Here is a 26,994-nt window from a genome sequence, read left to right as displayed (position 1 = left end):
AGTTCCTATGAAAGAATATTTAACTTTTTTCTTTTATTACATAGAATTTGTTTATACATTAGTGTTATTATTTCTGTAGAAATAATTTAGTCCTGTCAGCACTGAAACTAAAATGGCTGAGGAACAGACAGGGCTGGGTAAAGAACCATGTAGTAAAATAACATCATTTATTCAATGTTTGTATGTTTGTTCAAGATAGGGTCTTCTGTAGCCCAAGCTGGCTTAGAACCTGCTCTTTGCAAGGACCACCTTAAATTCCCAATCCTCTTGTCCCCACCTGAATTCTGGTTACATGCACCCTGATTACTCACTGACATTTGCATGGAAGTGCTGAGGTACAGTGGCAGGAAGTTCCCATTAGTGTGCCTCCTTCTCACTGTGACTGGTCTAGCCCACCTTCTGATGGTGCCACAGAAATGACATCTGAGAGTTCATGGGGGTCAGTCGATTGCTCAGTGGCATCAATGGGGACAGCAGTTTCATCAGCCACACTTTCCTTTCTCTATGTTCCTCAGCACAGATGGGACAATTCTGAACACTGGGTGTCCCAGACTCCCTTGCAGCAGAATTTTGCTAAGGGTCACACATGGACACATTTCTTTGCAGGGCAGCAGCTGTGGGCAGCCTGGATATGGGGAGGGAGCAGCTGGTGGAAACATGAGGAAGTGGGGGCCTGCAGGGCTACAGAGCTTCTCTGCAGCGCCTGCTTGCTCTCTGCACAATGCACTTCTCCTTTTGGAGGCTGCTCTAGCATGCCACTTAACAATGCGTGCGTGCATGCGTGCGTGTGCATATGCTGGAGACAGGGTCTCACAATGTAGCCCAGGTTCGATCTTCTGACCTCTCTACCTACACTCTGACCTCTCCACAGTGCAGTGCGTATCACCACACAAAGATCTTGTGGAACACTTTTTGTTACCTAAACCCTAAGTTCTCACTCTGAAACACCTACAGCTGGATTTGCTTTCCTGAGTGATGGAAGAGGTCCCGTTCACCCTGTTCTGAGAATCTAGTGGGAGCTGTGCTCCAGCTGAATACTCTTCCAAGACTAAGGGCTGGGCTTCTACCAAGAACATAGTACTCCAGCAGAACACCATGAAATCTGGTGGCCAGCATAGGAGAGCCCCCTACGAAGCAGGCTCCATGGCCACCAGCAGTCTATCCAGAATAGGAGATGCACAGCTAGAGGTCCAAGGGAACAGAGACCAGTCCAAGGGAAGAGGCAGGAGATCGTCACTGCATGTCCGAGGCACTGGAAGAGAGCAGAGGGACACTGTCAGGAGAGGACGGCTTTCTCATTTTTCTGGGCATAGAGTGCTCTATGCTGCAACGCAGGGCCAGGGGCTGTTTTGGTTCAGTGGGGCCAGCAGGGTAACTGTTTCAATACAATGGTACTGAAGTAGTCTATTCAATCAGCTCACACTGTGCTTCTCACAGTCACACAGACTGTAACGTGAATACTGTTAAAGATGTGCATGTGTGCGTGGGCATTCAGTGCACACACTTGCAAGTGCATGTCAAGGCCAGAAGACAGTCTCTGTTGTTGTTCCTCAGGACTGTCCTGCTCGCCTCCTTTCTTTACTGGCCCTACAATGTGCTGACTGGAGTCAGCTACTCACCTAGCCCTGAAGATCCTCCTGTTTCCACAGCCCACGAATGGGCAACAGGCCTGTGCCACTGTTATGCCAGGTTCACGGGACCCTCAGAGACCACCAGGAGACGACTCGATGCAATTGCAAGAGAGCTTTATTACGAGAGCGATTGAACTCGGGACCCAAATCTCACTGGCGCAGCAGTAGAGAAGTGGGACCCCGAGCTCTGAGTGAACAGGATTTTTAAAGGGAAAGTCTGTGAGCAGGGGGTTTCCATGGCAGCAAGCAGGGGGGCACAAGCCTTGGCGTTACAGAATTGGGTGAAGTTTAGCAGGGTGGGGTGACCTTTTCTGAGGCACACAATCACAATGGCTAAGGCATATAATCACAATGGCTATTTTTCTAAACCATATCTGAAACATTGGGGAGAATTTTCCCACCCGATTTTTAACTGATTCCCATTGATTATTGCCAGGGAGTTTGTCTCTATTTTCTATGAAGCATTTATTCTATTATATTTCCTGCAGGCTGTTGCTAGGAGAGTTAACTTTGTTTTCTGCCAGGTGTACACTCTGTGATATTTCCTGGTACCTGAATTCAGTTCCCAGTCAAAATCTTTATTTCAAAATGGAGTTATATTCTGGCTAAATTAAACTCTTCACCACCATGCCCAGGCCCAGCTTTTTATGTGAGTGTGGAGGATCCAACTGCCCTTTGAGCCAGAACTCCACTGGCAGAGTCCTCTACCAGCCCCCAGTGTATTTTTAATGTTTGTCCATCCACCATACCATTTTATTTGTTTGTTTGTTTTTGAGACAGGGTTTCTCTGTATAGCCCTGGCTGTCCTGGAACTCACTATTTAACCAGTCTGGCCTCAAACTCAGAGATCCGTTGCCCTGCCTCTGCCTTCTGAGTGCTAGGATTAAAGGTGTTCGTCACCACTGCCAGGCTCCATCACATTTTTTTTTCTTCCTTTTTTGGCTTTTCAAGACAGGGTTTCTGTTTTGTAGCCTTGGCTGTCCTGGACCTCGCTCAATAGACTAGGCTGGCCTTGAACTCAGAGTTCAAGAGTGTGATGTGCTTGCCTCATCACACTCTTTTAAACAATTATCAGGCCTGAAGATCTTCCTGCCTGGTCAGATCTGGACCACTCCCCTAAGTCTTACATGTTAAAGGTTAGGTCCTAGGGCAGTGTCAGGGGGAGACTGTGGTTCCTCCTGGGAGTTCTTTAGGCAATGAAAGTGAGCCTTCAAAGGGATTATGGGATCCCCTTGTTCTTTTTGCTTCCTGGCTATGAGGTAAATACCTCACTGGTTATTTGTTCCAAACATAGTGTGCTGCCTCCACAGGCCCGGAGTAATAGCTCCAAGGCATGGACTAGAACCACAGCGGGCAGAGCCCAAGTGAGGTCTTCTTGCTCTGAAGTGAGCAAATCGGGAGCTCAGATGCAGTTGAGAGTTGACCAACACACATGCACAGACATAAGTAGACTAAAGCAATGGGACAAGAACTAGGGACCTGCACTTACCCGGGCTCCTCTAAGCCCTCCCCATCGCTGTCCTCATCGTAATAGAAGATGTCTTTGAACAGGAAGTCTTGTTTGGGAGCCAAGGGTGTTTGGATCTGGCTGTCCTTTTTCTCCATCTTCTTATTTAACTTTTCCTTCAGCAAAGGCAGACTGGTCTCATATAAGTAGTCGATGATCTCTGCAAAAAAGGTCATTTTGGAATTATTTGTACAAGCCTCTAATTAAGGTCCAAGGACGAAGGGCTTTAACAATAATGCCCACACCCATTACCACAGGCAAGCTCCACTTTAGCTGGTGAACAGTCTTTGCGCAGTCTTTGAAAAAACCCTATGAGGCACACATTATTCTATTTTTTTTTTTTTTTGGCATGGGGCCCTCTCTGGTGTACATATGTGTTATGTCTCTATGTATACATGTATATAGATGAACACACAAGTGCACGTGTGGAGGCCAGAGGCTGATGTCAGGTGCTTCTTCATTGTCTCTGCCTCATTTCTTGAGACAGTGTCTCAATGAACCTGTAGCTTTGTAGCTCTGTAGCTTTGGCTAGAGTGGACAGACAGGGAATTCTAGGAGTCCTCTTATCTTTGTCTCTCCAAAATTGGACTTATAGTGTGTACTGCCATGCCCAGTTCCATATGTGCATGTTGGTGATCCACGCTCTGGTGCACACACAGCTGCAGAGTAAACAGTTTACCAAGACAATTCCCCAACTCCGTCTAATCAGTCTTTCCAATAAGGACACCGAGGCCTGGAGGCAGTAGGAAGCTTGGCAAGCTGTGGCCCCAACAAGGAGGTAGGCGAGGCAGTAGAACCTTCACGTGCACAGAAGTGGCAGTCTTCAGACCTCCCTGCAAGCTTGTCTCGGCACCTGCACTCAACCCGAAGCGGAGGAGGCTCAGGAACCCACTTTTCTTTCTTTCTTTCTTTTTTTTTTTTTAATTGCGATAGGGTCTCAAGTGGTCCATGTAACCTTGCTGTGTAGCAGAGGCTGGCCTCTAACAGAGATTCACTCCCCTGCCTCTGCCTCCCTATTGCTGGGACCACCAAACCAGGATACCACATACTCTTCAAGGGTTTGTAATACTGACCTGGAAAAGTCTTTTTCTGCCAAAAAGGAACACAGGCGGCTTTCAGCTTATAAAATTTTGCCTGAACAAAAGGTGGAGGGACATCCCTTTAGAAAAGGAGAGAGAGAAAAAAAAAAAAGGACAATGAACACATGTAATCAATTCTTTTTGTGATAGTCTCCTGTATTCTCTGCAGGCCTAGAACATGCTATATAGTCAAGGATGACTCCTGGTCCTCCTGCCTGCACTGGAATTCCAGCAGAATCATTGTATCTAGGGTAAACATTAGAATGGCACAGCTGTTTTTCACTGTACCTAGGTAGACATCAGAATGAATAGTTGTTCTTTAGAAGCTCTTGAATAAATCTTTGTGGAAAACTGTTTTCTCTTATCTATAGTTGTTTTTTGAAGAAGCTCTACAGCCCTGGTTCAGGGCCAGCAGCCCACATCCAGAAGCAGTGGAATGGTATTACTGACTGTCAAGTTTTACACAGGGAGAACCAGCTTTTGTGTAATAATCAACACACTAGCCCTGAAAAGTTCTCCAGTTCTTGGAATTGAAGGCCAAAAGGTGGGGAATTTGAGGCCAGTCTGAGCTACACAGCAAGATCCCACCACAGAAGACAGCAAAAGCAGAGCAAAGTGAAGCATAAGGTCCAGAGATGATCCAGTGTGAACTAGTCTATGTGTGGAGGACAGAGGTTGAAGTCACGTGTCTTCCTCTAGCTTGTCCACTTTGTCCTTTGAGAAGTCTGGAGCTCAGGGGGATCCTCCTATCTCTGCCCACCCTGTCCAGCTCCGACACATGCTGAGGCTGGACCGAGACCCTTGCGCTCTGGGGCAAACACTTTATAGTCTGAGATGTCTCTCCACCCACCTCCCTGCTTCCACACACAACATGAGGCCTGCCAAACTGTGACAGGGAGTCATGTAGTGAAAGTTAACTCTGGTTCTGCCCCAGAACCTGGTAAGCTGAGTCTGATCCCAACAACACACTCAATGAAGGAGAGACCGAGACGCACATCTTCCACCCTCCATGTGTGCACTGCACACACCTGCACACTCATACCTGTACACACACGCAATGAGGAAAACTTATTGCAAAACTCTCATCATTGATGAAATGTTCTTACCCTATGGCACTAGCAAGGTCTTCCCAGTCTATTTCATTAGCATCATTCACATTTAGTTCATACAACCTACAAGAAAAAAATTAAAATTTCAAGTGAAATCCACCTCCATACACTCACAGAATACCAAGAGCTGAAAGGCCAAGGGCGTTCATCCCATTCTAGTACCCCCAGGTACACTCCAGACTAGCCGAAGGTTAGTCCTAGGTCAGAGCGTGAACTAGGGAGATGGGCTGAAAATCCAGCTCTCCAGTCAACACTGACCCTCAGGAACAGTATACTATTCAAGGCATGTTAGCATCATATGTGCAGTGCTTCAGCTCCATTCTGCAGACCAGTAAATAGACCTAAGAAACTGGGCCACCAACTTTATTTGTCATGACTGTCATGTGGTGAGACCCAGGACTCCAGTCTTGCCTAACCCGAGATATCTCCTTAGATCTGCTAATGTCTCTCCTGCAGAAGGGAGGGTTGGGGAGAGCCGGCCAGTACAACACATGGCAGAGTGCTGGAACTGAAGCTGGACATGGTGGCCACAGCAGGGGCCTCTGTTGCTCTTGCAGTTCCTCCAGCAACTTGGGCCTAGGTCTGCCAGACTCACAGGTGTCACACAGACTGCCATGCCTCCAATTGCCTTGGGACTACCTCTCCAAAGACAGGGGACGCAGGGCCGTGGAAAGCCGCTTGTCTGTCAGCCTGCTTTGTGAGTGAGCTCTCAGCGAAAACCATGCTTTCACCCTGGCCTTCACCTGGAGTCAGGGATAGGCAGGGTGTTTTGCCAAGTTCAATTCCTTTTGTTTGTGTGAGGATCATACAGACAGGTGGTCGAGGTAAACAAATTTGACTTCTCCATGAACCCCTTCATTGTACTGAGTGCTTTGCTCTGACTATGAAAAGGGATTGTAGAATAAACCACTGTAACAGTTTCTAATGGCAGTCCTCTTGGACAGATCCCAGGTGTAGTGTGTTGGCTTTTTAAGTTTCTTTCAATCCTTACTTCCTACTTAGGAACTGTTGGACTCTGGTGGTGGGCTCCAGCACAGGACAAAACCAAAGAGTCACACCAACATTGTCACTGTGGCACAGCTGGCTGTCTAACTTTTCTATCTCCAATTCCCAATGGACAGGAATAATATACCCATAGGGATAGCTCTACAGACTGAACTAACACCCCTGAGTGAGTACACAGTAAGTATGGCTTCTCATTATCACTCCTACTCCAGACAACACAGGGAAACAGGTAACTTCCCTCTATCAGCCTTATTCAGAACTGGTCAACAGAGGCTCAGAACAGCAGGTCACAGACCCACTGCGACACACATGGAAGGTGGGTGCAAACAACAGCTCCCTAGTCTCTGGGCTAACAAATAAGGGATTCACATAGCATTCATTCCTATTTGGGTACCTTTCAATAAGGGTGATTTTGGCCTGCAGAGCATTGACCCCACGATACACGAAGCCACCATGGGTCATCCTTTTGGTAAGAATCTCTGTCCTGTTAAGAGAAAGAAAAGTGTAGTTTTCCTATATTTTATCACATAAATTGCTCTCATTCACCGGGCAGGAATAAATAAATGAACAAAATGGTCATGATATTGAATGCAGATGAGGATGAGATAGTCAATTTGTGGTATGAAATTTTTGTAAGGAAAATAATTTTTTTTAATTGACAATTTTTGGTTTACACATAAAAGTTGACTAGTCCTCCAGAAGTAGTGTTCCAAATGAGAAGCACAGTGTGCTCATCAATGCTGTTTTCCCCATGCAGCTTGAGGACACCCAGGACACTGCGTAAGTGCTGTCCTTGGAGCTCACATCAAGTGCCAGTTACATGGGGGCTGGACGGCAGGCTTTCATCACCTTCATGTTTTCTCCTCAGGTCCTTTGCAGGCTCACTGGCTATGCTTTGTGATATCATATTAGTAGAAATAAGACTGTTTTTTTTTTAGACCAAATTAACTGTGGTTTAATCAGACCATTCTGAACTGCTAGTGTTGCAGCTGGTGTTCTACATAGTGATGTTTCTACAGGAGAGGACTGAGAAACAGCCACTGTGCTGCAGTGAACTATGTCTCCTAGTGACTGAGGCAGCACTTCACCCTGGACCTGCTCTTCCCACAGAGTACGTGACCTTCTCTGTAAAGACTTTAAGCCTATAGTTTGGAACTGTTAATGCAGTATCAATTAGCAATCCAGGATCTGAATATGGCTTGATCGATGGCAAAGAGGTTTGATTTCTTTGCTTTGGAAATTGTGTGTTTGTGTGTCTGTGCCGGAGTGTGTGGAGGTCAGAGGCTGACAGTGGCTGTCCACTACTGAGCTTTAACTTATTGTTTGATACATGGCTGCTCACTGAACCTGGACCTCACTGACTGGAGCCAGGGTCAATCAATGAGCTCCAGGGATCTGTCTGTCTCCATCCCTCATTCCACCCCCAGTGGGTTATAGACACCTGGCTTTTACATGGGTGCTGGGAATCTGAACCCAAGTCCTTATGCATTACCCACCAGGCCATCTCCTCAGCCCAATAAAAGAAAAATTTGAGAGAAAAGGAACAAGCCTATTTACAGGTGCTGAAGGACACCATGCAAATGTCCTTGTGGTTGCTTAGGTGGCTGCTGGGGCTGGAGAGGATGGCTCAGCAACTAAGAGCACTGGCTTCTCTTCCAGAGGAACCAGTTCAATTCCCGGCACACATATGGTAGCTCACAACCATCTGTAACTTTAGTTTCTGGAGATCCAATGCCCTCTTCTGACCTCAGAGGGCACCAAGCATGCGTGTGGTGCACAGACATATATACAGGGAAAATACCCAGACATATAAATACAAATAAATAAATCTAAAAACAAACAATAACAACAACAAAACAGGTGGCTTTCTTGTTCCCATCACTAGCCTCTTAACACCAATGCCAAACTTAGTGAGAACTGGTGTATTGCCTCCTAGTGTCTGGGGAAAGGACTCCCTGCTCGTGTGCCAGCCAGAGCACTGTGCCTTTTCTCGACTCACTTTTTAGACCAAGCTGGCCTTGAACTCACAGAGATCTGCCTGCCTCTGCCTCCAGAGTGCTGGAATTACCGGTGTGCTCCACCACGACAGGCTGGCCTTGAACTCTTAAGGTCCCTGCCTTCAGCCTCCTGAGAACTGGGATGACAGGCTTGTACCGCCATCTATAATACAACACACAGCTAATCCACACTGCTTTTCTTGACCAACCATCAGTTATAGGTTAAACACAATTCTTGAGCTCATTTCAAGGTACGACCTACCTGCTCAGGGGTTGAGGATCCTATTTTTTTTTTCTTTTTAAAGATTTATTTATTAATCATGTATACAGTATTCTGCCTGCATGTACGTCTGCACGACAGAAGAGAGACCCAGATCTCATTATAGATGGTTGTGAGCCACCATGTGGTTGCGAGAGACCAAAAAAATTAAAAATCAGTGACTATTATTTTAAAGTTTAAGACTTGAAGTAAGGCTAGCTGGGTGGAGAAGTCCAGTAATGCCCGAGGGGAAGAACTCACCTTACTGCATTCTTTCCCCACCCACTAGAGATACAGTTGCTTGAAAACTGGCCCCCTAGGGAGGGACACCAGATCATTAATGGTTTGGGGACCTTCCTATAGCCAATCAATTCAAAATGCAGCATTCTGACCAATAGATGCTTGCCAGGCAAATATCGCCCTCGCTTTGGGCATGTTGGGAGGGACCAGAATCTTTAAATCACTCAACTAACCTGATTACGGGGTTCTCAGTTCTCACCACTTCGGTGGTGTGTGTGTGTGTGTGTGTGTGTGTGTGTGTGTATGTGTGTGTGAGCCTAAGCTGCAGCTTGTAATTTGTAATAAAAAAGATCCTCATGTGTTCTCCTGTTGGTGGTCTTTCGGGGTATCGTGATTCAGGCACAGGCACAACAGTTGCTGGGAACTGAACTCAGTACCTTTAGAAGAGCAGCCAGTGCTCTTAACATCAGAGCCCTCTCTCCAGCCCTGAGGATCTTATTTGTACATCTTGCGTTGTTTCTGGAGCAGCACAGCCCTCAATCACTCCCCTTTCCAACACTGACATATCACCCTCCAGCTCAGAACCTACTCTCTTGCACCCTAAAATATTGAAAGGGTTCTACTTTTGTTGGGGGATGGTCTTGTGCACTGTGTATTTAGATAATGATTTGTGTCAGGATGTGGGTATTGTCCTATCTGTAAAGAATTTCCTGTCTCAATGTTGTGTAAATGTTGTTCTCCACTATCTCTGATTGGTTAATAAAGAAGCTGATCAGCCATTAGCTGGGCAGGAGAGTTAGGACTGGACTTTGGATCCCAGGTAGAAGGAGAAGAGAAGGTAAAGGAGAATAAAGCCAGGTTGCAGGAGGACAAAGATGGAGCAAGAGCAGCCAGGGTGAGACTAGATGGCAGGTACCAAAGCACATGGCTGGGAAATAGTCCAGACCAGAGTAGATGGGTTAGAGTAAATGAATATCTGTCCAGCTTAGTGCTTTAAAAATTAATAAATGTAATAGGTCTCCATGTCATTATTTGGGAGATAGAATGGGTAATAGAAAAAAACTGTACTTTATTTTATACACTTCGTTCATACCTTACATACTCCCAACATTATCTATTCTTTGGAGTTTCTTTCCCCTGAGCATAGATGTCTGGTAAACACACACTGGGCCAGGAGCTTAGCTCAGTGGTGGAGTGCTTATGTAGCATGTGTTTGATCCTGGGTCTGAGCCCCAGAACAAAACCAAAACAAAGCACCCAAATGTATGAAACAACATCAAAAGGTGCACAGACAGTATAATCCAGGAGTCTATTTTTACTGTAAAGTACTCTTTTGGATTTTACTCTCATTTGGAGGGTGAGGGTCACACTTGGACACATTGTGAGTCTGGCCCATGAGGGATGACTGCTTCAGTCAGCTGCAGCTGAAGCTGCAGGCTCCACCCTCCAGGGCTTGGAAAGTGGGCAGGTAGAGGACACGGAGCCAGAAGGGAACAGGAACTGGCACTCAGGAACCTAGCTCAGCATGACAACAACTACTGCACTAGAGAGAAGCCCAGAGAACTGCTGACCTAGAACTGAAAACACGCTAGGTGACATTAACTAGGCTCTGACATCCCTGGATTTCCATCTCAATTTCTGTCATTTGTTTCAGTGCTGCAGACTTGTAACTTCTGGGGTCACTCAGCACAGTATGGCGTATGGAGGATACTCTTTGAAGCTATTTTAATTAAAAAAAAAAAAAAAGTTCTTGCTGTCTTAGAAAGATGTAGTCAAGAGTCACAGTCCATCTCACTCTACTGCTCAGCTGGCCCCAAACTTGGGATCCTCCTGAGTACTGGATTAGAGGCAGCACCACCAAGCCTGTCTTGAGTTCTGAATGAGGAAGAACTAAGCCCCTTCACGCATGCAAGCTGCTCCACACCTGCACACTGTCAATCAAGGCAAATTTAGGTGCACAGAGGCTGGAGCACCTGACCTGTGTGCTGTGCACAGCCACTGTGCACACCTCTTACCCAGGCCAGACAAATGAGAGAACCTATTTTAATACACAGAAAGCCTCACACTTACCACTTACTTTTGCATTGCATCCAATTTCTGGTCTCCACTCTAGCTTCCACTTCCACCCATGATATGCCCTTGTAGAGTTTTTCCCGGACAATTGACAGGCGACCTTCAGGGTCTTCCTGGAGTCTAGAATCCAGTTCTCTTAACTCCTGGGGAGACATTTTCTTTAGGATCACTTCCTCCACAGCCTTGATTAGTCTCTGAGTTTCTGCCTTACTCCAAGCACCGTGGTTTCTATCTGCAGACATAAAAGGATAACATAAAAGGTTGCTCATCTATTTTGCTTAAAAAGGAGATGATAAAACAGGCCTTTTCCAGAAAACAATGGGCAACAGCTCAATCAAACAAACTTAAAAACAGCTATTTTTATTTTTATTTTTATTTTTGAGACAGAGGTTTCTGTGTAGCCCTGGGTGTCCTAGAACTCAATATGTAGACCAAGTTGGCTTCAAACTCACAGAAATATGCCTGCCTCTGTCTCCTGAGTGCTGGGATTAAAGGTGTGTGCCACTCTACTGAGTTTAAGGCCCACCTTTCTGGGACAAAGTAGCCGCACATTTCCCTTCCACAGGCTCCCACGAGACCCGCTTCTGGAAGGTCCAGCATAAGCAGACAGATTCAGGCTACAGGGTATGGAACTGAGGCATGGTCAGTATGCACACGAAAAAGCCAAATGAACTAGTACAGACAACATCTTAAAAAGAAACACAAACAAGAGGGGACTGGGCTTGGGCTCTAAAAAGATTAAATTAACAACTAAATGAAAAAAATAAAGGAGCATGTACTGAGAATGGCCCACAGAGACATTCTGCACACTGGCTCGATCATGGCTTCTTTTACAGTGAAACAGACCACTTACGACCACCAATCTGAGAGAACTTTAGGGCAACCGAGAGGCTGCTTCGGGCCACCATGGCCCCAATCTTTTTCCAGTCATTTCCATGGAGGGAATGATATGCCTTCAGCTTCTTAGTATCTTCTTCATTGTATCTGAAAGAAGAAAAACAGTCATTAGGTTTAATGAAGTCCAACTCTAAAATGGCATCTCACGGTAGTACTTTGGAAGAGCCTGAGGCAGCACTGACGGGAAACCATGACCCTCCTAACCACAGCTAGAGCCTTTTCTGCCCATGTCTACATTTCAGTGGTAGTCATGCCACCAGTCACTGCTGGAAGAGGCAGAGGCTTCCTTAGTATCTTATTGGCCAGAGAAAACCATCTAGGTTTTCTCACAGCCTCTGTGCTGGCTTGACATGGCTGTCTCCACCCACCTGGACTGCCACCGAAATGGTACCCAGCAGGGAGCGCTGCACTAGCTACATGGCTGAGCCCCCCTGTTGAGTGTCCCTTCCTGCTCTGGTCTAGGCCTGCAGCAGCATCTATGGACCACATCACACTACTAGACCAGTGCTGCCTGCCGCCAACCAAAAAAACATCTCGAAAGCCACTCAGCCATGCTTCACGCCCCACACGGAATACGTCACCTCATTCAGTATCAATGAGATTAACATGAGAACAAACTTCCTTTGAGCTGGGGATGCAGCTTACTGTGATGGTTTCAAGGCAGAAATCTTTGTGATCTTCATCTCTCACTCATGGCTGTAGATATTTTGTTTTTTGACATCAGAACTAGTTCTGGCCCAAGCAGTGAGACTTTCTTACCTGCCTTTGTAATTATTCACATCAAATATCTTCTTTGCACGATAGTACACAAGCTTCCAGGGCCGAGCGATGCCTTTCCCTATAGGGTTAGAAGACAGGGTCAGAGGTGGCATGTAGCCAGCATGAGGCATGTTCACAGATGCCAAAGCAACCCAACGGAGCCCTCTGTAACACGATTAAGGTATGTGCGGTAGTGTGCAGAGGCTGAGGTTTCACATGCCTTCACTGTCAGACATGGCTGACTCTGACTTCAGGAATGCTGTACCCCGGATTCTGGCTCCACTCAAGGCCCTCACTGGATTGCCAAGTCAGCATGATCTGAGGGGCACTAAGCTCTTTGAGACCTTCTCCTAGCCAAGACTTCCTCACTTCCCACTTTCCTGCTCCCTTGTGTAGTCTGAAAACACCTGGGAAATTACCATCCTCTAATTCAAAAAAGGTTCCTTCATGAGGGACCTGTTACCACTTACTGATCTTTTCTCAAAGTGAATTTTTTTGCCAGACATGGTGATGAACACCTTTAATCCCAGCTTTTGGGAGGCAGATGAAGGTGGATCTCTTAGTTCGAGGCCAGCCTGGTCTAAAAAGCCAATTCCAAGACAGCCAGGGCTACAGAGAGAAATCCCTTGAAAAAATGAAAAAGATAAAAATAAAATTAAATTTAAATTAATCTTTGAGAATTTCATACACTGTATTTGATTATATTCACCCTAACTCCTCCAAGATCCACCCCCTCTTTTCTTCTCACCTCAACTCTGTGTCTTCTTTGTTTTTAAAACCCTGCTGTGTACAATCTGGGCTGTCCATGAACTTCTGGGCACGGGGCCATTTGTGGGAGACGGACGGAACTCCTAACTTTCTCAGCAGTACCCCACTAGCAGGGATCTGGCATAAAGCCCTCCACTTAGAAGCCTGTGCTGCACGGTGGGGGCTGCGGGTAGGTGTAGGAAGGCTGAGGTGGCTTGAGGCCATTTCTCCACTTACCAATGTGCAGTCTGAATGCATGCTTTCGTTTTAAGTTGGTGATCAGAGACCTTTCCTCCGGATATCTGTCTGTGTATAGCAGCTTGTCTGCACTCTCAATTCCAGTCAGGGACAGGAATTCTTGTACATTTTTTTCTATTTGTTTATTTTCTTTAACAGAAAATTTCCCAAATCTAATAGCAACACCTAGAGTTGGGGTGAGGGAGTAAAGTGCATACTGTCAATAATGAAGAAGCAAACCCACCATATTTATTTCTATGCACGCGTGTGCGTGTATGTTTGTGTACGTGTGTGTGTGTCTAGACACGTGTGGAGATTACAGGCCAACCTCAGGTGTTATCTTCTGATCCACCTTTTTCAATTATAGGTTCTCCTGTAACTGGCTGCACATATACTATAACTGGCTGGATCTTGTCTTCAACTCTCCTGTGTTAGGGTCACAAGCACATGTCACCATGCTCCACTTTGTTACATGGATTCTGTGAACAAAACTCAGGTCATGTTTGTGTAATAAGCACTTCACCAACTGAGCATCCCCTCAGCCCTAAAGAAAACTTGCTGTATTCAGAATACCAAGGCCAGCAGGGCCAGCCTGCAGGAGCAGCCCACTGGTATCTCTGGCACTGAGAGGCTCCCCAAATCCCATCCTCAATTCTAGCCTAAGCTGTATCTCGTTTCCAAGTCTTTCCAGACATCCTCTTCCACAGTGAATTGCCTGCTTCCTTGATCTCTTTAAGAGAGTTATATTAAAAAGCAACAGACAATCATGAGAAATCCAAAGTATTGAAGAAGAATCTAAAAGAAGTCTCACCCCATTACCATACCACTCAAATCCCTGAGAGTGGCGTACACAGGGGCTAGCAGGGGCTTCTCAATGAACACAGGCTTTCTATACATGTGAATCAGGGTAGGTCAACAAAATGTAATACAGTTTACACTGAACTCCTGTTCCTTATGCAATCACTAAGGATCAACTGTGTGAGTAATGCATTGCTCTAGTTTACCTGACAGGTTTTAGGTGTTTTGGTTGGTTGAGACAGGGTCTCATGTAGCTCAGGCTGTAGCTAAGGATGGTCCTGAACTTCTGATTCTCCTGCTTTCACCTCCTGAGTGCTGGTACTACACACATGCATCAGCACACTCAGTTTATGTGGATTCTAGGAACCAAACTGAGTGCTGGTTTGGTTCTCTACCAACAACTGGGCTATATCCTCAGCCCTGTTTTAGGTTTGTTATAATACATACATACATACTGGCAAAATCAAATAAATAACCCAGTAACTTAGAAGTGGAACCAGGCATGGGGATGCACAATTGTTCATTCCAGCACTTGGGAAGCTGATGCAGGAGGATTGAGGGCTTGAGCTCAGCCTGGTCTACAAGATTCAACACAGAGTACAGCAAAGCGGGCCCCAAGACACTGTTCTGTGACTCTGTCCATGTGAGGTGCTGGGGGTATGTGTGCTTAACCCATTTGTTTCTATTCTCAACTGCCTTGGTTCCCAAAGTCAGAAGCCTCTCATTCAATGTATAGTGCATACTTATATGAAAGAGTCCGTATGCTGTACGTTATCAGGCATGATAAATCCGTGCAGTGAAGAAACATGTTTAAAATGCGACTTTTAACCTTCCTCAGTGAGCAATTGCTCAGTAAGTACTGTTCAGTTGTGGCACATAGTCTTACATCTAAAGCTTCTAAGATCCAACCTCACCCTCCCCCCAGACAGGGTTTCTCTGTGTAGCCTTGGCTGTCCTGCACTCACTTTGTAGACCAGACTGGCCTTGATCTCACAGAGATCCACCTGCCTCTGCCTCCCAAGTGTTGGGATTACAGTTGTGTGCTACCATGCCCGGCTTCTAAAATCCGTTTAAAGGATGCTTCCCCACCAATCCAAGTCACTCGAGAGCAGCCGTTGCCTGTCATGCACACCGGAAAGCTTACCTTGTGCCTTAAATTCTCTGAAGCGCCCCAGGTCATCCCGATACATGCGTCTGATCGTGGTGGCTGCCCTTTCCTGTATGTCGGGAATGAATTCTTGGAGCTGCCTCACCGCAGAGCCCAAATCCACATCAGATTCATCAGAATCTCCACCATCTTCAGATATGTATCTCATTGCAGAACTGCTGGCTGTTTCCAAATTGCTTTCTTCTTCATGAGTAGGTCGTAAGCTAAGGGTTACCAACAGTCAGCTCTGTAGCTGAATGGGTCTCCGTCTAGAACAGTGCTGAACCTAAAACCACTGCACCTTGGAGCCATTCAGTCGCTAATTTTCAAACTCTTTAGCAACTTGACTAGATTAGATTAGACTGGTTATTATTTGTTTATTGCTTTTTCTTACCCCTGGCTCTCATAAATAAAGTCCTCTTTGATCTCTCTGAGAATCATATACTTCCCCTAGACCTCCCAATGAGTTGAGTTATAGAATACACTGGCTCCTAACAGTGGTTAGGGTCTACCCAGCTGTGGCTGTTTCTGCTGCACAAGCTAAGGACCTCATTTCTTCCTCAGTTTTCTGTGTGTGTGTGTGTGTGTGTATCTGTCCCAATTGCTTTCCCCAGTTTTTCAGTGGATGCGAGACTCTATCAGCCTAAGCATGTTCAGGCACATCAGTCAGACTGAAAACTCAACTCTCCTGTCTATTTGTTGGCATGTTACTGGCTCTCAGGGGGAAAGGAAAGCTAAAGCTACAGCCCTAGCACACCCCTGCCTCACGGTCAATGTGCTGACAATGTCCAGTGAGGCGGCAGAGAACGGTGTGAAGGCTCACACCTGTCATCAATTCCATCCCACGTGGCATTTCACATTTAGCACTCATGTGGAGCAATTCTAAGTCAAAACTACTGGACAAACACAAAAAGTTACTGAGTGAAAATGCTAAGAGAAAAATCTGTCCAGAGTCCAGGACCTGTCAAGTGGAGAAGCCTCCCTGTACCAGTTCATTAGACAGCCACTTACAAAGCATTAGGTAAGTAATGATAGCTACATCCTTGTGTGGGATTCAAGCTTTGGCTAGTCTGCCGAATCCCAGTGTAATGTATATAGTCCTTATGTTCAAACACATTGCTTGACAAAGGGGACTGGGAAGTCTTAAACCAGCTCAAACTTATAGAATCTGGTAGAACAGATCTCAGTTAAAATCTAATTTAACTACCTTCTTCTACATATGAAGAGACTCAACTATTGCTCAATTAAACACGCACAAGAGTCCTAAACTTTCTGGCTGGGGGTGGTGATGAAAGCCTTTAATCCTGGCACTCAGGAGCAGAAGGCAAGCAGATGTCTATGAGGTCACCATGGTCTATAAAGCCAGTGAGTTCCAGGACAGCTAGGGCTACAAAAACAAACAGGAAACAGGGGGAAGAAGTTCTCTCTTTCCTATGCACACAGAAGACACACTGCATTCCCACCTTACCTCTGCATCTCTTCCCCATGGTTCTGGCTGGAAAGAGCCTGGGTTTCTGCCATCCTTGGCCTGTAGTCCACATCCTCTTCCCTCAAAGTGTCACTGTCCTCTGGGGAATCCATGAGGGCATTCTTAGCATTGTCAAGCACTGAGGCATTGTCACTAGAGCTGGCAAGAACATCAGATGCATACTTCTTTTTCTTAGACTTTTTCCTGATACTGTGGGGCTCTTTGACCCTCTCATCATCTTCTCCAGTCCCAACCTCTCCTGCAGGGTGCGCACTATCAAGACTCCCAGGGATGGCCTCCAATTCCTGGCTCCTCAACATCTTTTTCTTAGACTTCTTTTTATGAAACACTGCTAGATCTGTGCTTCTGCCTTCTAGATCCACAGACGACAAAGATTCTGACTGGGGCAAGGTGATGCTCTCAGGCTGGCTGGCCCGCACACTACCCCAGGATGCAGCTTTCTTTGGATGTTTTTGCTTCTTTTTGCTCCTAACATCACTGTGCAGCTCTTGACAGTCAAGTCTCTGCAACCCAGCAGTGGGCAGCTCTTCGGTTTCACCTGCTTTTGCTGACTTTTGTCCCCTGCCCACATCAATATAAACAATATCCACATCCTTCCGAGAACTCTCTGGCAGCTTCTCCATGTTTTCTTTATTTACAAGGATGACCCCTGTTTCCATATCCACCTCCCAAACACTTCTCTTTTTCTTTCTGCGGGTGGAAGTGGTCTTTTTGATTTTATGGAAATTTTCTGAATTTTTCAGAAGGGAAGAAGTAAGCTGCTGGGACTCTTTCCTCCTCTTCTTCCTCTCGGCTTTGCGAGGCTGCTCACTCTCTAAACTCTCCTGGGCTGGAGTCTGGGACTCTTTCTTCTTCCTCTTGGCTTTCCGAGGCTGCTCACTCTCTAAGCTCTCCTGGGCTGGAGTCTGGGACTCTTTCCTCCTCTTCTTCCTCTTCCCCAGCTTGGACAATCGAGGCTGCTCACTTTCCAAGTTCTCATGAGCCCGTTTCTGGGGTTTTTCTTCAGACACAGAAGACCATTTCTTTTTCTTGTAAAATACCGCAGTGTGGGTTTTAAATTTGCTTGAGTCTCCTTCCATCCTATTCCTTTAGGAAAGTGTGACAATGGTTTATTTTAGCATTTTAAACCTAAGTCTGGGGGCAGGGGTGATGGCACAAACAAACCATATGACAAACAAGCCTAAGTCACGAGTATAAATTTTGTATTATTCAAAATATACAGAAATTCACTGTGAGCCACTTTGACTAGTTCCATTGCCTTTATGGGTGCGCATGTGCGTACACACATATCCCTACCTCCTAGTTTACAGAAAATAACACTGCCCTACCCAGCCTCAGACCACATGCGACTCACAGGTTCTTCTATGGTGTGTGCTTGCTGCAGTTTTCCCAAAATGCCTAGTCCTTTCCTGGCTCTCCCTGGGATCTGTACTGCCCCAACCCCCGACCCCTGGCTGCTCTATAGCCTGCCCATGAGCTTGGCTAGAAAGCTGCTTTGCTTTGTTTTTAGAGACAAGGTCTTGCTACAGAGTCCAAGCTGGCCCAACACTGGCTGCAGTCCTTCCATCTCCATCTCCCCAGTCCCAGAACTACAGACATACATCACAACACCTGGAGGGAAGGTCATTTCTTTAAGGAAACTTCCTCTCTCCTGGCTAGCTTTCGTAGTATCAGAAGGTCTTATGTGGGTTGCTGGGTGGAAAAAACGCCAATGTTACCCAGCTGTGAGCCCTCTGAACTAAAATGGGCTGCATGGTAAGTTGTGGCTTTAAGGCCTGCTCCATAGGAGCAAACATGCTTGTTATTGCAAATCTGGCCAAGAGCCCATGGTTAGCTCACGGGCCCCACGGTGAACTTACCACTATGACTCTGCTAATGGACATAGCATCAAACTGCCTCTACATTTGTGCCTCTCCACCCATAGATTAGCATAGCTCTCAGAGCTCAACAGACCAAGTTTCTTTGTGCAGTGGAGAGCAGATGGTGCAGAAATTCACAACTAGTCAAAGGACAGAGAACAAGCGTTAGTGCAGTGCTCTGTCACAAATCGGACAACTATATCCCTGGCCCATCCTGCAAAGCTCAGTGACCATCTCAGAAAAAGGGGACAGATTTTAAGAGCCTGAGGGAACTGGAGTGAAGGTATCTTCTGGACAGGATAGAGCTGCTGTATTTATAACTCCCTGCACAAGATCCAGCCAGTCAATATTCAAAGGTGGAGGGGGAACGGCTAACGAGCTCTCCGAACTGAAGCAATACAGGTTTCTGGGGAAGAGAGAGTCCGTTGTCTCTAAGGGTGTGGTCCTTGGTTGACTGACCTGCTCCCAGTGGATGGCCCACACCCAGAGTATATGGCACCACAAACTTGACTGGGTGGGCTATTTTCAAAACAGAAAGAGGGCATGAAATTGGGGAGGGCAGGTGGGGGCAAAACTAAGAGCTAGGGAGACAGTGGGGATGAATATGATCAAATTACACAATATAAAATCCTCAAAGAATCCAAGGATTATATTTAAAAAGGAAGGCTTCCTTTCTTCATTCCCTCATAGCAATCTGTGCTTCTTTCCTAGCACTTATAACTTAAAAATTAGCAATTAGCCATTCAGTCATCCAACGTCTATCTCCTCTGCTAGCTCGTTCAGCTCCTGCAAAGGAAGGCAGTTTATATGTGTTGTTCCATTTCCACTACCTGGAAGCCATGACCCAGCCCTTCATTAGAGTGAAGTGAGCCTCATCTTGGCATCATTACATATCCACAGACCTCACAGAGGGTCACTGGCCTTTGATAAGGTTAGATGTGCCTTGTTAGTGACCAGCAAAACAAGACAATTCCATAATATATTAGGGTAATATATTGACATACAGATGTACATATTTTGAAATAAATATATTAACAGGGGGTAGGGATGTAGTTCAGCTGGTAAAGTGATTGCTTATAAATCTGCTGTAGTTGCAAATACCTGTAACCTAGCATTGAGAACCAGAGGCAGAAGGAGCCTTCTCAGCTACAGTTAAGTTTGAGGGCAGCCTGGGATTCTGAGACCCTGCCTCAAACCCTCCTCTCTAGTGCATAAAGAATTACATACAATCATTCCTTATTCCTCTCCTTAATCTAAATTGATTCTGGGCTCTGGTATTTAGAATTTACCCTTGAAAAGATAGTATACTTATGTTGTTCATAACAGTGTGCTCTTACACACACAAAGATTTCTCTGTGTAGCCCCGTCTGTCCTAGAACTTGCTCTGTAACCAGGCCGACCTGAAATTCAGAGATCCCAAGTGCTGGGATTAAAGGCACACACCACCACACCCAGCCTAAAACAGTGTATTCTTATTTCTTTTCAGAATCTGACATTCTGACCTGTACTCTGTTTTTACTAGCAGACCGAATTTCCTCTCTGCAGCAGTGGTTTTAACCAACTTGGATGCTAAGCACCTTCCCTATAGAAGGCACCTAATTTATCCTGAATAGTACATGGCAGCTGTAAGGACTGTGTTTTGGAGGGAAGAGGCCATGAAAAAATGCTTGAATTCTCACCTACAAGGCAGGTCCTTCACCTTCAATGGGAGCCTGAGCTTTAGACCTTCATCCCCATCACCCAGCTGGAAAAGTACCACCTAGAGATGACACCCAGAGATGCACCTGACCCTTTCAAAGGCTTTTCCAGGTTTCCTGACACACAGCAGGAGGGCACAAGGGCTATTAAAGGCCTAGCAGACAGTCTTACAAAACCACTGTAGCCCTAGCACCTAATCCAGTTCTGCTAAGTAATTTTTATTTTTTTGGCATGAATTAATGCTTTCTCTTTGGCTGCCCCTGTGCTATTGAGAACAGATGAGGGAAAACTCACAAGCAGGCAGATGGGATGTGTTCTAATTACAGCGGGGACCAGAACACTACCCAGAATCAGTTCTGTTTCTCTAGATCTGGTTGCCTCTGGTAGCCTCGAGGTTACCGAGCACTTAAAATTGGGTAGGCAAACACTCCTCACTGAGCAACAGCCCCAGTGCTCCCCTGGTTCCTGACCCTTCCAGGGGTCATCTTTAGAAGCCAGTTTCCCTATTTTCCTCCACATCCATATTGTTACAACACATTTAGTTAGTTTTGTTTTGATGTTTTTGGTTTTTTGCAGCTCTTGAGCTCTTTCTCAGCCCCAGATGAATTTCTGCCAGGACCTTGAGGCGCCTTTGCTAACAATTACTGCCACCCTTCTGAACCATGCTTTTAATTAAAAAAAAAAAAAAAAGAAAATTATTATATTTTTGTGTAGAGATGTTTTGTCTGCATGTGCACTGCCCATCTGCTGGGTGCTCGAGGAGGCTCCTGGAACTTAGGTTATAGATGGTTATATATGAGTCACTATGTAGAGCTGAATGCTGAGAACCAGGCCCGGGTGTTCTGCCCAAGCAACAGGTGCTCTCAGCTATCTCCCCACACCCTTACCCTCTCTTGAGGAATTGGAAGGATTAATGCAGAAGAGCTCAACTATTTTATTTATCCAGGAGAAAGGGTGTGAGTGGGGAAGCTGGCAATTCAAACTCCTGCTACTGCAGCAAGTTTCCCACTTGCTCATAACTGTTATTCTTCAGATAACTCAACATCCTTCCAGACCTCTGGGGCCTTCAGTTCCTCCTGACATGGCCTCTTGCCCCTGCCTCTCATTTGTGTGATGGTTTCAGGTCCCTTGGCATCCTCTGTCCTTGGAAGGAACAAAGCTCCGATTTCCTATGAGACCTCGCGACGCCTTTCTGCCCGGTGACTGGCCTCAGCGTACAAGCCACTTTCACCAAGGAACCCTCACTGACTCCTAAGTGGGTGCCCCCTCCATTCCGCATAGACTACCCAAAAGGTCCGGCAGCTTCCCCAGGCGTACTATCCACAGCCGAGATGCGCTCCGCCTCACCTAACGAGCGGAAAAGCACATAATCCCCCACTTCCAGGCCCACGAAAGCTCCGCACACCGGTGGGCTGTACCTGACCCTGCTCTGCCCCGGGACGGCGACCCCAGGAGCGGACTGGAAGGATCCCGCAGGCCGCGGCCAGCATCCTGAGACCTCCCTCCGCCCAGCCCACAGACCCCGGCGGCGAGGAACGGTCAGATCTGCTTCGGGACTTGCACAGCGAGGCCGCCTGCCACACCAGCGAGCCAGAAACTCAGCAAAAGTCCGTCCAACCTACCCCGCGATATTATGGCCCGCGTCTTCAAACCCGGAAGTGCTGTAAAGGCGGAAGTACTTTACCGACTTCCGGCTCGCCGCGCGTCCGGCTGCCATCAAAAGTGGCTCCCTAGGATTGGACGCCTGAGTAGTCTGTAGTCCTGACGCTACAGGGGTATATAAGATAAAGTAGGCAAAGGCAAATCCTAGCCCTCCTGAAGCAGGGGCTGGTGTATGTGAGTTCGAAGCAAGTCTGACTCACATAGCACGTTTGAGGCCTGTCTCAAACAAAACAAACAAAAACAAAACAAAAAAGCAGCCCAGCACTTGGAGGCAAAGGCAGGCTGATCTCTGAGTTTGAGGCCAGCCACGTGTACAGAGTCAGTGAAGGCTACACTGAGAAACTCCCTTCTAGAAAAGCCAAAATAAATAAGTAAATAAATAATAAACAAAAAAACTTTAATTGGGCCATCAATTAAGAGCCATTATCTAGACCACCCTAGCTTCTAGCTTTTTGTGTGATGATAGCCGAAAGGTTCTCTCTTGTTTTGCTTGTTTGAGACAGAGTCCCTTGTAGCCTAGGGCACCTTCACACTCACTGTGTTGCTGAAGATGTAGAAGTTCATCCCCCTTGCCTCTACTTTCAGGACTGAAACAACTGGCGGGTACCGGTTTTATATTGTGCTGGGGACTGATCCCAGGCATGGTGCATGCTGAACAAGCACTGTACCAACTGATCTACAGACCAGCCTAAAAGCTGTAAGTTTGCTCATTTACTCTTTTAACAATCCTATGTTGTGGGTATCTTTATTAGGCAAGGCTGTGTCAGTCACATCTTGTAATGAGAAAACTGAGGCTTTTTGGCAACCTGATAAAATGACTTATCAGACCCAGGGTTGCAACCCACACCTTTTCCTCTGCCTTGCTATTCTGCCTTTCTTCAAACTGTTGTGAATTATTCTGGGTGAGCTGCTAAGCACCTTTGATTAAAAGGGGCTGGAGAGATGGTTTGGTGGATAAGCGCACTTACTACTTTTCCAGGACCCAGGTTCAATTCCCAGCACCTACTTGGTGGCTTACAGCTCCCCATAATTCCAGTTCCAGGGGATCCGACGGCCTCTTCTAACCTCCTCAGGCACCAGGCATGCCCATGGTGCACATACATGCCACACACAGGCAAATCCTGCGTACACACTAAAAACGAACCTTAAAAGTGCAACTCTGCCAGGCGTGGTAACAAATGCCTGTAATCCCAGCACGTGTAAGGCTGAGGCAGGAGGTGTGGGTTACGTAGTGCAGCCGTCTGGAAGTACACAGTCTGCGGTCTGTGTCAGGCTTCCCCTGAGCAGCTGGATGTCTAGGTTGTCGGCTTTGGTACGTGACAGTACCCACTGCTCATATGTGAAGCCTTGATGTTCACATTGGCTGTCAGTGCAGCTTGCTCCAAGGTGAACTGGGGCCTTGTGGAAGTGGGTATTTCCACATTTAATGAAGGTGCTGAAGATGGATCAATGAACTCACATGTATGTGTGTGGTGCATAGACATTTGTGTAGGGAAAAACCCATACAGGTAAACTAAAATAAAGCATTTTACAAAAAGAATTGTTAAATTTGCATATGGACTGCATGTTAGACACCATCACCTCAGCACATTAAAATCCATGGACATGGAAGTGGGGAGACATGGAGGTGGGGAGACATGGAGGTGGGGAGACATGGAGGTGGGGAGATGACTTATTAGTTAAGAACACGTGTTGCTCTTGCAGAGGACCCAGCTGTAGAGGAATGTGGCTGCTCTGGAAAGAGATCACATCCAAAGACCTTCTAGGTCTGTGTAGTCTTGCTGGAATACAGACATAGGAGACAGAGAGCAGAGAGACAGAGAGCAGATCTCTGAGTTCAAGGCCAGCCTGGTATAGGGCAAGTTTTAGGTAGAGAGAAGGTTAAGCCCAAGTGTGGTAGTACATACCTTTAATCCTAGCACTCAGGAGAGCTCTGGGTTCTAGTCCTGTTCAGGCAGTTTGGCTGAGTCAACCGGTTTAGAGGCAGTGCAGTGCAGCTGCGTTCTTGGCAGTTCAGTTTGTGGAATTCAGAGGCAGTTTTCCTGGGAGAGGATTTTGTTTTGTTTAAGACAGGGTTTCTCTGTGCAGCCTTGGCTGTCCTGGACTTGCTTTGTAGACCAGGGTGGCCTTGAACTCACAGTGATCTGCTTGCCTCTGCCGCCCAGAGTGCTGGGATTTACCAGGCATGTACCACCACACCCAGCTCACTGGGAAAGTTTTACAGTGACAGTTTGAAGTGAGAACAAGCTGGACACAGGTGAAGACAGAATGAGCCTGAGAATGAGAAGGTGCGAGAAGATTAAGAACAGACTGCTGGAGTTAGTATGAGGCCAAGCAGAGCAATTCAGTCAGAACGTGAGAGAAGCCAGTTTCAATCAGTCAGCTAGGAGAGGAGTTTGAGCCAGAGCAGCTGAGCTGAACCAGCCAGCCAGAGTTCAGAAAGAGCTAGAAAGGGTGGACTTAGAAATAATATGGAGGAAGCTAGAAGTTTTCAGGACGAGGCCTAGGTTAAGAGGCAGTAAGCTTCTGAGATGATACTTACCTCAGGCAAATAAAGGATACGTTTACAGCCAGTACACATATGGCGGCTCACCATAACTCCAGTTCCAGGGATTCAGAGTCCTCCTCTGACTTCTGCAGGCAACAGACAGGCACATGGTGCACAAACACATATGTGGGCAAAACACTCATACATTTATTTATTTATACATAAATAAAATTTTAAAAAGTTATTATAGAGGAGCTGTGGACAGGCTAAGCATCACCACAAATGCCTTTAATTCCAGCATGCATGCTTCAGAAGCAAGTGGGCATCTCTGAGTTCCAAGCCAGCTTGGCTGACATTGTGTGTTCCAAGCCAGCTAGGCTGCAGAGGGATACCCTCTCATCATCAGTACACATGGTGAGGACATGGGCATGTATGGAAGCGCCCTTGACATCGTTGTGGGGGCAGGGAAGACTCTATGCTTAGTGTACAGTCACTGGTGAGTGACTCTAATCCAACCCCACCCATGCTTGCCAGAAACCATAATTAAATACTGTGTGGCCCAGAATAAGATATGAAAGTGGAAGAGGGACTTGTTGACAAGAAGAGGAAGTTCAGCAAACGGAGAGAGAGACGAAGATAATGTGATCAGAATGCATTATATGTATGTATGAAATTGTGAAATAAGTTTAAAAAAATACCCCCCAGAGAAAATGCCATTAATGCATGATGAAGTCTGGCGAGTCTGCAGTGGTTTGAATAGCCTCATCTATCTGAAAGCTTGGTTTCCAATTGCTGGTGATGTTTGGAGAAGTCTGGAAGCTGCAGCCGTATTGGAAGTAGGTCGCCGGGATTTCAAAGCTTCTGGTTATTCCCACTGTGCTCTCTCTCCCCTTCCTCTCTCTTTCTTTCTCTTGCATGATTAGGATGTTCAGAATGCGAGGTGCCAGTGACCTATTCCCGCATGCCTTCCACATTCCTATGCCTGCCTTCCACAGTGGACCCTATCCCCGTAGAACCATAAGCACAAATAAGCTCTTCCTTCTGTAAGTTGTTCCTTGCCAGTGTTTTGTCACACTAACAGAAAAGGAACTAATCCAGGGTCAATTGTGGTATGGTTGAGTGGTCTGGAGCCACCCGGCAGTGTGTATGCGGCTGCGCGCCTTTTGCAAGCACATGAGCCTACTCAGCGAGTGGCAATGCGACAGAGACGAAGGACTGGGAATCCAGGGGAGGGCCTCGTGGGTCTTTTATTGAATTCCTTGTATTCAATTTGAAAAGATGTTTTCTTTCATGTGTGTTTGTACGCCACGTGTGTACCTGGTGCCTTAAATGGCCAGAATATGGCGTCAGATCGGTTGGTGCTGGAGCTACTGACTGCTGTGAGGCACTCAGAGGGTACTGGTAACTACTGAGTCATCTCTTTTCTTTTTTTTTAATTTTAACTTGTGTGTGTGTGTGTATTCACATGTGACACAGCAGTTGTATGGAAGTCAGTGGACAACTTGAAGGTGTGGGATCTCTCTCTATGTATGGTCTTGAAAGTCAAGCTGGATTACCAGGCTTGGCGGCACCGTTACCTGCTGAGCTCTCTCTCCGGTCTATCTTCAGATGTTCTTGCTCAGTGAATGAAGTCAATGATTCCTGTGGAACTGAGTTTTTCAGTCGCCCCCCCCCCCCCCCATTTGGTTTCAGAGTCAGACACTATTGATCCATCGAGTTTCCTTTCCACCCACCTCACAAATAGGGGGAAGGATCCAACAGGGAAACCGGCTTGGACCCACCCAGTAGGTTAGCATTGGCATCATCAAGACTAATGCATGATTCTATTGCAGCATGACCATGTTGTTGCAATATCCGGGGGAGTATGTGTGTGTGTGTGTTCATTCTTCCCTTGGGAGGGAACTGTGAGTAAAGTAGGGTGGGTGGAGAGAGGGTGGAAGCCAAGGCCCTCTGGAACCTCTTCGCTTTTAACTCAACCTAGAGTTGCGCACACCTTTAATGCCAGCACCTGGGAGGCAGAGGCAGCGTGGTCTACAGCGTGAGTTCCAGGAGAGCCAAGGCTACACAGAGAACCCCTATCTCAAAAAACCAAACTAACCAACCAAACAATCAAACACACACACACAACAATGATTTGGGGGGAGGGGGGTTTCTATGCGGACTTAAGACAATTCTAAAAAGTCTCTGTGGTTGCCAAGAATTTCTGGAAAGGAAACCGGAAGCTCCTGAACTGTTGGCGTCCCGTCGCCAAGGAGACCGGCCATTCCATTTCTCCTCAAGGGGTAGTCTAGACACTCTTCCCCTCTCCGAGTC

At 46.5% G+C, this 26,994-nt stretch overlaps 1 protein-coding gene across 4 annotated transcripts; it reads right to left on the bottom strand.

Moving 5' to 3' along the window:
- Positions 1 to 150: 150 nt before the first annotated feature.
- On the bottom strand, positions 151 to 22,248 carry Ttf1 (transcription termination factor 1). Of its 4 annotated transcripts, none has more exons than XM_021641794.2 (12): positions 22,154 to 22,248; positions 16,954 to 18,060; positions 15,483 to 15,709; positions 13,541 to 13,726; positions 12,557 to 12,635; positions 11,754 to 11,884; positions 10,898 to 11,132; positions 6,726 to 6,815; positions 5,324 to 5,389; positions 4,212 to 4,297; positions 3,121 to 3,298; positions 151 to 1,252 (listed from the first exon to the last, which is right to left on the bottom strand). In XM_021641794.2, the coding sequence occupies exons 1-12, from the start codon at positions 22,246 to 22,248 to the stop codon at positions 1,234 to 1,236; spliced, it is 2,499 nt and encodes an 832-aa protein (XP_021497469.2). In that variant the 3' UTR covers positions 151 to 1,233. The 4 variants fall into 4 exon arrangements, 3 of the variants coding, with proteins under 3 accessions (XP_021497469.2, XP_021497717.2, XP_021497553.2); XM_021642042.2 differs by lacking the exon at positions 22,154 to 22,248 and adding an exon at positions 21,950 to 22,137; XM_021641878.2 differs by lacking the exon at positions 13,541 to 13,726.
- Positions 22,249 to 26,994: the final 4,746 nt, after the last annotated feature.

The sequence above is a fragment of the Meriones unguiculatus genome, chromosome 8, assembly GCF_030254825.1.
Source record: "Meriones unguiculatus strain TT.TT164.6M chromosome 8, Bangor_MerUng_6.1, whole genome shotgun sequence".
NCBI classification, from domain to species: domain Eukaryota; kingdom Metazoa; phylum Chordata; class Mammalia; order Rodentia; family Muridae; genus Meriones; species Meriones unguiculatus.
The sequence above is the reverse complement of the archived record's forward strand: the minus strand, read 5'-3'. Positions and strand labels throughout refer to the sequence as shown.

Bases quoted from the DNA above. Each gene is read 5' to 3' on its own strand.
- Ttf1 (XM_021641794.2), bottom strand. From the start codon at position 22,248: ATGGCAGCCGGACGCGCGGCGAGCCGGAAGTCGGTAAAGTACTTCCGC. The intron at 13,727-15,482 runs GTAAGCTTTCCG...CCCCAACTCTAG, and splicing joins CAGAGAATTTAAGGCACAAG to GTGTTGCTATTAGATTTGGG. The intron at 11,885-12,556 runs GTAAGAAAGTCT...TTCTTCTTTCAG, and splicing joins GTGAATAATTACAAAGGCAG to ATACAATGAAGAAGATACTA.